The sequence below is a fragment of the Eleginops maclovinus genome, chromosome 5, assembly GCF_036324505.1.
Source record: "Eleginops maclovinus isolate JMC-PN-2008 ecotype Puerto Natales chromosome 5, JC_Emac_rtc_rv5, whole genome shotgun sequence".
In the NCBI taxonomy this organism is placed as follows: Eukaryota; Metazoa; Chordata; class Actinopteri; order Perciformes; family Eleginopidae; genus Eleginops; species Eleginops maclovinus.
In genome coordinates, this window is record NC_086353.1 from 17,020,982 (window position 1) to 17,030,700 (window position 9,719).

The 9,719-nt window shown below is 41.6% G+C and overlaps 1 protein-coding gene across 1 annotated transcript in view; it reads right to left on the reverse strand.

Annotated features, from left to right (window-relative positions):
• mxi1 (max interactor 1, dimerization protein) overlaps positions 1–9,336 on the reverse strand; it is a 39,579-nt gene extending 30,243 nt beyond the window's left edge. The window contains exons 1-2 of the mRNA XM_063883754.1: positions 9,213–9,336; positions 984–1,473 (exon numbers count right to left, since the gene is read on the reverse strand). Coding sequence (XP_063739824.1) covers positions 984–1,212 — 229 coding nt within the window. The 5' untranslated portion in view covers positions 1,213–1,473; positions 9,213–9,336. The remainder of the gene's footprint in view (positions 1–983; positions 1,474–9,212) is intronic.
• Between the last annotated feature and the right edge of the window lie 383 nt (positions 9,337–9,719).

Genomic DNA, 9,719 nt, shown 5'->3' on the forward strand with positions numbered 1-9,719 from the left:
CTGCAGAGAAGCTTTGCGCCATGTGGAAACCTGTGCGACACGCCCCCAAATAGCAGGAAGCAAACAACCGAGAGAAAAGAGCTGTGCCGCTGAGATCTGCTCCTGTAAAATTCCCACGTTACCTTATAATCGTAGGCTATAATACTAAATAGTTTTACGGAACCCGCATCAGCCTGTAAGCTCAGCTTTTTTTTGCATAAAAGGATAGGACGCACAAAAGGAAGTGTATCTTTTACAGCTTTTTGCATCATGACTTGTTAAAAGGAAACGAGGACATCATAAATAATAAAATTCGTTTTTAATATTGCATTTATTACAAATGCTCTGCCATTGAATTATTCATAAGGCCAGGAAGTATTGCAAATTGAGAGGGCAATTGCAATCAACCTTATATCGAGTTACCTTATAGGCTAGAAGTTATGAACATACAATAAAACGGCCAGGCGAGACACTTTCTATGTTTTATATATGTCTAATTCACTATTCAGTTGTGTACTTAAATTGCGTTTTATCTATGAAGTTGACGTTTTTCTCGACCAAGTCTGCGGGGGCACAATGACATCATCCTTAACTGAGTTGGAGGGCGCTGCAATGTGGTCAGATTTATCATATCGGAGTGGTAGCCAGCATGCACACCCACACAACCAATCATTGTGTCATATTGCTTTATCTATGCTGTAGGGAGAAATTACACATTTCTGGGTTGAGAGTTGTGCAGGCTCAACGTAATGCACAGTATGCAGATGATGCAGATACAAACAGTCCAGAAAACTAACAAAGTATATACTCTCATACAAATGCAAAAGGTATATTAGTACATTACTCATATTAGTCTGGTGCAGGCTCTGCTTATATAGCAGGCAGTGGTGCTTAGTTGAATGAACTCAGCCCTTTGTTGTCTGAGTCTATTGACAATGAAGTCTTGTTTTCCTGAAATTCAGAGGCAAATGACAAGGATCACAACGCAGCACATATAAACTCACTTCCGTCCTTCCTGTCGGCGCTCTCAAGAAACCTAGCAGCCTCCAGCAAAACTTGGACGTTTTTCAGAAAAGTGTTGATCTGCTCCATGTGGGAGTCTTTGGAGTTGAAGACGTCATTGAAAGGGCAACTAGACATCTCGAAATCTTGCTGATCCAAGAGAGACGTCTCGGAATCAAAAAAGAACTCCTCACTCTTCAAACTTCCTCTTTGCATCTCACTTTTGGCCATTTTCCCCCTCTTTAAGTTGTCTGGCTTCTGTTCTGGCGACGTGCTGGGCGCAATACACAGTGAGGAAGCTACCAGTGGATGCTGCTCTTGTCAGATGGTTCCTCTTTTCTTTTCTTTTTTTTTATGAATGCGGGGTGTTAAATGTGGAGCAGTGGCCAATGTCAGTAGATGGTGGTGCATGGGAACACGAGAGCCCGGCCCCCTCTGTCTGAGGAGTCTGCATGGTCCTTGTGCCCGTCAGTGGAGCCTTTTCTGTTATATCTATGCAGCAGAAAGGAAAACAAATTAATACGCACTATCACATGCCAACGTGACATAACAAAATAAATGCTTACACAATCTGAGGCTGACATGTAATGATGGTGTTTGTAGCAGAAGTAATGGTGATATAAGGAAGCGATTCTACTATATGAAGCAGCAACATAGTATTGGTGGTGTTAGTAGTACTGTTACTGTACTGATATGTTAAGTAACTGATGTTAACATGTGCATGAGTAATTCCCAATGATGCTCAAAAGTTGATTTTTAAATGTGGAAAAACTGCTCAAAAGCGGCATTAAAACGTTAAAGGCATACTCTTAAACATTGTGTTGGATGTTTTATTGATATAGTACAATAGGAATATTAGAATCACACAATTTCATTGAATACTTTGGTGCAAGAACACAGTAATAGAAAGTGAAAGTAGCAATAAAGGGCATCAACTGCATGACCTCAGTAGCATGAGTGGAAACAATTCAGACAGTATTGTTTTTGAAGGAAGAACATTAGAAGTTACATTTGGTAATACAGCCACCAACACCCTTTATTGCAGATTAAACATTTACTGCTCAACTCATTATCAGTTTTCAATGATTATGTAGCTGGCATCTTTACAAAAAAACTTAAAGCCTCATCATGTATTCATCAGTATTTTTTTACTACAGTTTAAGAGTTCATTTAAACACCTCTGTCCATATAAATATGGACAATTCAAGTGCATTTACTTTAATAAGGCTACATTACTAATAAGTAAATAGGAAGTCGACAGCCAGCCAAACATAATGCAAGTGCAACAACACTAAATTCTGCCACAAATTATGTAAAGGGTTGTTAACACCACTCCCATATTCCTCAGTACCCAGTCTTGGCAGCATTGTTAACTGAGCTAACTAAGCTAACAGCTAACTAGCTGATGGCTGTTACTGTTACCAGCAGTTAAATGTAGGTGTAACTTTAGCAAAAGATTTTGGCCATTACAAAACTCTGGGAGTCAAAGCAGAGCAGCAAGAACACACAGGTTTTAATGAACCAGTTTAAACGCAAATCAACAATGTGCTGTAAAGCCTTAGCCTCACTGTACAACTTGCTCAATTCAGTTAAACGGTGCAAGGCCTTCAGGACACAGAGTGGGACTGACAGAGACACCTTTCTCTGTATTTCAACTGAGTGTAAAATCCAAACGATTTCTCAGCTGTTATTTTAAGGTAAAATAGTTACAATTGTTGCTTAGAGTTACTGGCATTTTACCTGTAGCCGACTGATGTAATAGCATAGGAAATGCTTTTTAAATTCTCTTTAGACTGAAAGACATCAAACCCAAGATAGGTTTCAAGAAAAAAAATTACACAACAAAAACATACATTTAGTACTGGAGTGAGTGAGGGAACTTCAATACATAGTAGGATCACACTGTAGTGAGTCTATACATGCTCCATTATGTGACAGGAATGGCAACTGAAAGATAAGTCCTTAGCCTTGATCTTGTGCCATTCTCAGTAGACCTTTAGCTGAGCTGTTTTTACAGTGCTGCAGAGTCCGTTTTGAACCGGAACATGTCGAGGCAGAGGCCCCGTACTCAGCTCAGATACCCCCCCTCTGCCACTTCAAAGAGCCAGCAGCAGCCCATGACTGTTTGATGTTAAGTTCACAGAGACAGAAACTTTCAAGTCCAACGCACAAGGGAATCTCTGAAGGTCCCTGCCGCCCCTGCCCCACCTCTCCATCCTCGGTGAGGGGTAGCTGCAGAGGAAGGAAACCTATTTGAGTGCGGTCCTGTTTTGAGTTTGAAAGGTGCCCCTGACAGTTCACGCACAAAACAAGGGGATTTAAAAAAAGTGCCTGCCCCAATCCTATTTAGGATTTTAGGCCAGCTTCCCCATTTGATTTACTGGTGCATCTTTGTAGGCTGTGTTTTTTTGGATTGCCTTTGCCCCCTGTAGTGCATTGCTTCAGGGCACCTTTCCCTGAATGCGCAGGCATTTAATGCAACAGCAGTGATTGAAAGCTCAGCATGACAAGGTGTTTAGGTTTCATCCTTAAATTGTATTCACAGTAAGCATCACACAGGGTCACAAGCCCACCATGCCACCAGTCAGGTCATGTGCTGCAGAGAGGGAGAATATAACACTGTTAAAAAGCAGTAGGGAGTCATGGTCCCCACCAAAGTATAAAGGTAAAGACTTAATAGAGAGTAGAACTTGGGGCTATAGATGTCCTACAGACACATTGTTTGAGGCCTCGCCCTACACTGTTAGGTCAAACCATTCCTCTTCACGCTATCTTTCCCATTAAATGAATTAAAAGGCAACAACCATGTCAAAACAAATGTCATTTGGAACAAGCTGTGGCTTCCAGAGAAGAGACAGTGGCAAAGGTTAAAACATTTTTAAGAAGTCAAGCTCATTTTTTTTAGTATTTATATTTTATTGTCTGAACATACTGCTGCTTCTGTAACAAAATTGTTTCTTCATCAGTTAAAGTTATTTTATTATATGACATATGGAGTATATGGAGAAAGTGACAAGAGGAAAAGCTGCAACTGACCATTTTTAAAATGATGATGTCATGACAACAATGCCAATACATGATTTATCATAACAAACTATGTTTTTTCCAAGGATATGAAACCATTCATGAGGCATAGCGAATATTGATGTAATTGCATTTTTTGACTTGGAGAAATGACAGACTTTATTTTGTTGGAAACGTTTTGCATCATCCCTGAGTCAACATCATCTATACTGTCTCTGTGGATTGAGATGATATTAGATTTCCCGGCAAAAATAAACTCTCAAATCAAATCAAGGCAGTAATGTAGGTATGTGAGACACATTGACACAAAAGAAAAACGTTCAGCCATAATGGCTCACTCTCGTCCGTTACTGCTTCCTGTGAAAATTCACTGACATTTTCATAAATGTCACAGATTTACATCCTTCTCAGAGGACCACTTCAAATGGTGGTGTTCACGGGTAATTAGGCAACATCCACAACGTGCACCTCGGGAGGTAGAGCAGGAGGTAACTGAAAAAGAGGGACTGAAGAAAAAGAAAGAGAATGAAAGAGTTTAAAGAAGTAGAGGGGTTGTTGAGAGAATATCATCAAATCTCTTCACAGTAAACATGCATGGCCCTCCAGAGTGAACCCTTTGTCCTGGCTGTGGGGTGTTGAGATTTGAGTGGCCATTCATACTGCTGACCTTTTAACAGCCTTTTTTCCTGTCTGTTTAGCTTTCCAAAACACCAGAAGCACCCATCTATTTCTCATTCAGCGAGTCAACCTTTTGACCTCCGCCTATCCGTTTCAACTTGGTAAATGAGCAAAAGTAGCTACTTTTATTAAACTAAAGAGGAAAATCACAGCAACATGCCCAATATGTATAATACTGTAAGCACGTCAAATTGAAAAATGCATATTAAAAAGGTTTCAATTGAAGATGGAGCATGTGAGTGTCAGCTGCAGGGCACCACACTAAATCAACCTCTCTCTTTTGTTTTGCCCTCTGTCCACTGGTGTGGTTAACAAGGCCTCTGAAAGAGTCCCTCATCCTTAACCTTTGTGTCCTCTCCTCATCAGTCGCAATAGGTATTTGTTCTCCATGGGAGGTCAAGCCTGACACACAAATGCTGAATACAATGTCCTGCCTGCCGTTATTTCCCCCCTTTGCAGATCAATTACTGTAATTGTTGGATCACATGCAAATCTACAAATCCCTGGTCGATTTATCCCAAGCTTCACAACAAATAGCCGTCATTGTATTTCAGTTACATCTTGTTTACAAAACTCACTGTGCAAACTGAGAGCAAGCTAACACAGGTGCCTGAGCGTAATTGCTGCCTGCTCAAAACACCGTCCATCAGATAGAGGCAACGCTTTTCAAGCAAGATGTCCGGGTGAGAGTGACAAAGCATTTTTTTTGTGGGAGCCTCTTCAACTGACCTCGTGTTGACACCATGGGCTATGCTACTGTCAGTATGCTTATTTTCCCAAGGGCCCAAAAGCTGTGTGGTTCTCTGCTTTGTCAGGGCTTTTTGGCCAAGATACTAATCTGTCTTCCATCGAGATTGCAGTGTGGCTGTTCTTTTGTTTGGCTCGAACCTTGCGGCCGCTTGGGATAGGCTTCCTGGGTATTATCTCCAATCCAGGATATTCTCAGCCCTTCCTTGTGATACAGTATCAAAACAACACATTACACAGCTGCACCCCACCTCATTCCTCAAATCAACGCTGCTGATGCGACCACTTCTGCACCTCTCAATCTCAATTCTCACTTCCTGTGTCAACACTCTCCCAGGTGCATATTTTCACTATTTGATTTCATTTTTATTTCACTGCAGTGTCCTACGATTAGAGATTATACTCGAAACACCCAAAGCACCATGTCTCTCACAAACATGCTGATGAAATGACAGGGTGGAGGAAATATAAACCTGTTAGACGACAGACTGCTGTTGCCCCTCCCAAGGCGATTGCCCTTTAGCTCTTGGTGACCATTGTTCCTCTCTGTTCCCAGGCACTGACATCTGGTGACAATGGCCACGGCGGAAAGGAGGAAAGAGCCTTTGAGTCCACAAAAATACATACAAACACAAAGACACACACATGTGTATTTGCAGACATAAGAGAAACAAACAGAAGTGGGTTAAACAAAGGGCAGAACTGAGTTAACACACATGCGAACGTGCATACAAATGTATGAACACACTGAGGAAGCAAACTAAATCCATGTAGAAATGAACTAGAAGGCGAGAGCAGAACCAAAAAAAGAATGATAACACAAACAAACACATTTGCAGACGATTACGCACACTCACTCCCCCAGGCATGGGAGGGGCGAGAAACAGAGTGACTGAGAGTGGCACACACACACACACTGTCACTTATTAAGCGTTTAAAGGATCACAGACATGTACACACAGGGTCACGCAGTTAAAGTGGAAAGTTAAAAAGATAGTCGGAGCAGGAGAAACACGCATATCCAGCATGTCCTTTCTCCCAGCAACGACACACCACTGCAAGTATTGTTTGCATCAGGTTTCCGTGCTAACCTGTCATTTATCCACAGGGGCCTCAGACTGCTGTCTCTGCAGCTCCACTGGAGGTGTGGCACTGCAACCCACCCCCCCCCAAGCCACCCGCCTCTACCCAGTGTCTCTGATGTGGGAGTCTGCCAAATTAGCCAGGAGAGCCTTGCGGCAGTGTGTCTCCTCTGCAAATTAGAGGAGAGAGCGGAGGAAGACCAGAGAGAGGGCGAACACAGGACAGAGAGAGAGAGATTGCAGGTTCAAAGAGCTAATGACCTGCATACAGTCGTGTAAAGAGAGTTGAGCGAGAAATAGACATGACCTCATCCTCCCATGTGCTTATTAAGCCTGATTAGACCAGGAAGTGACGTTTGACATACAAAATAATATATTGAAAGATTGTTGGCAACTAGCTTTGCTCACTAAACAGACAATAACTACAATAATTATTTGCTTATACTTCTGTTTCATGGAGAGATCACAACATATGTGTTTTGTGAAGAGTCCATAGTCCAGCAGAGCAGGTTTACCAAATTACTTGGTGAGACACAGACAATATGACAGCTCCCTCTTTGAGCCCTTAAGATTTTTGTGTATTTGCTAAGTTTCATCAAACAATAAAAGTTGACTGTCCTGGTGATACCTTATATTTTTATACTGTCAACAAATCACACAAAAAGGCCCAAACCATATGTTAATCTGTCTTTTCTTTTCTGATAACCCAGTCTGTCTTTCAGAAAAATAGTAAATTGTGCACTATTTACCGCAGTGAATCTATTAGATTTAGTGATATGATTTAGCAGTATTTACAGCAGAAGAACAATGTATGTGAGACAGAATGAAAACACACAACATTGCCATGTTTATCATAGTGAAGGAATATTTAAAAGAAAAAGTTAAAAACTCCAATTTGAACCAGTTTTTAATTAACGCAAGATGCCGTAAATAGCAGGGTAACAATCATGAAGGCTTGGCATCATCTTCATGAAATATTGTCTTTGAAACGGCTGACAACAAGCATTCTTAGATGTTGCTTCAAGTATAATTTTAAAGGTAGTGATCGCATGCCCATTAGTTTGTAGATTAGCATGCCGCTAAGTGCATTTCTTTGTTTTACGTCTTCTGATGTAAGTATTAAACATGCACAACATCATCCTATCCTCCAAAAAACACTATGTGCTATCACACAAACCACAAACATGGCTTTTGTCCCCAACACGCTATCATGCAAACATGATAACACTCTAGCTCTCAATTTTCTTCAAGCTGTAGACAAGTAGACCTCAGGAGATGCACGGTGTGATGATTGTGTGCACTTAGGGAAGCTGGATGGGAGGTGTGAAGCCAAGCTAGAAGAGAAGAAGAAGAAAAAGAGGGAGAGACTTTGGGAATCTTCCCTATATCATTTTCACACTGGCTTCCTGTTGTCACCGCTCCCATTTCCTGTCCCAGAGGAACTATGCTTGCACATCCCAGAATTCTCTATTTTGTCTTGTCGGTATAATCTATTCTTAGTTTGGGGGTTAATACCTATGGTATTTATGCCTGAATTTCCAAGTAAAAAATATACTCTTCCTATTTCTGTGTCAGGAGTCTTGAAAGATCTTCATTCATCACTTTTGTTAAGTATGACTGTTCTCTTGTTAGATCCCTTCTCATGCCAATCAAATGACTGATCTGATTGGGTGAACACACTGAACCCAATACATCACCCCTTAATCTCATCTTCCCTCCACCTACGTACCTCTATCCATACTCCCTTTTCTGTTTTCACTACTTCGCTTCACTTTCCCTACCTTCCTCCCTCCAGGGTCTGTAGGCGAATCTCATCCTTTCCTTTCCCTCCTTATCCCCTGCTTGGTTTTCTGTCTGTGTTGTACTGCTAGTGGGGTTGGGCATGGGGACGTGGCTTGGGACAGGGGTGGGAGTGTGCAGTCTGGCTGGGGATGCTGCCTGCGAGAGGAGCAGTAACCTTTCTTTGGGTCCTTTGCTGATTTCATTATTTTCATTATTGGGAGACTTCCACCGTAGCAATCCCATTAGGATAAGACGAGGACCAGCAGGAGAGGGCGCACTGCCTGTGTGTGTGTGTGTGTGTGTGTGTGTGTGTGTGTGTGTGTGTGTGTGTGTGTGTGTGTGTGTGTGTGTGTGTGTGTGTGTGTGTGTGTGTGTGTGTGTGTCTGTGAGTGACCTGTGAGTTTATGGCATGGTTGTACTGCAGGATGAAAGACTCAACTTAAACATGGCTACATTTACCTGGATTGTCAGGGGATCTAAGTTGTAAATGTCTCAGTTGTAATATTTGCCCGTTCAGCTTTGATAGCTGTTTAAATTATTCATTTAAATCCACCTGAGGATATGATCATTTAGAAAGACCTAACAGTAATGAGTTCAGTCAAGTGCCACTGGCTGCTGCAAGAAGCTCACCATTTTCCAGCCTTCTGTGTCTGGTTAATGAGCTGCTTAGATGACATTCGCTAATGAGTTATGTTGGTGGAAATCTCCTTGACTGCAGTAATGAAGACGTCCAGCATATGCAAATCAAAGCATTTTTGTAGCTCAGAATTGTTCATTTACATTTTATCATTGTTTATTCATTATATATAAATTCAAGTTTTTGTTTTGTTCATGGAAAATAAACAAAATCAAATTATATTTTCTGTTTAAAACAGTGAATAGGCCTTAAATGTGCCATTTGGTACAGCCACTACTCACCTACAGCATACCCACACAGGTGTTTTCACTTGTGATGTAGACCTCAGCTCAGGACTGTGTGGGTGTGCTCCACAAATTTGGCTTGACAGACATCTCCCTTATTCTCCTGTTGCACCTGTTAGGGTAGCACAACATAGAGTTATGTGACCGCAACAAGTCAATCACAGTGTAGCTCCACCTCACTTCAGCTTGTCTAGGGGTCTGATCATTGGGAGTAATTGGAAACACCTGTGTGGGTGTGCAGGACCTGTTACGGAAATATCATAACAGAATGAAGGGCCATTGCTCCTGTCCCCCTCTCCACTAACCCGTACCTCTGATGAAGCTTTTTAAGAGCTGCTGAGGATCAAGTACGGTATGCTTTAATTTAGTGGCCATCACTACAGGCTTGCTCAGTGGCTGAAACACATTTCTATTTATAGAAACAACACATGAACTGGAACAATCTCTTTAAAAGTCAATGTATTCATCAGCAAGAAGACTCAAAGAAAAGCAGAAACAGAGGCT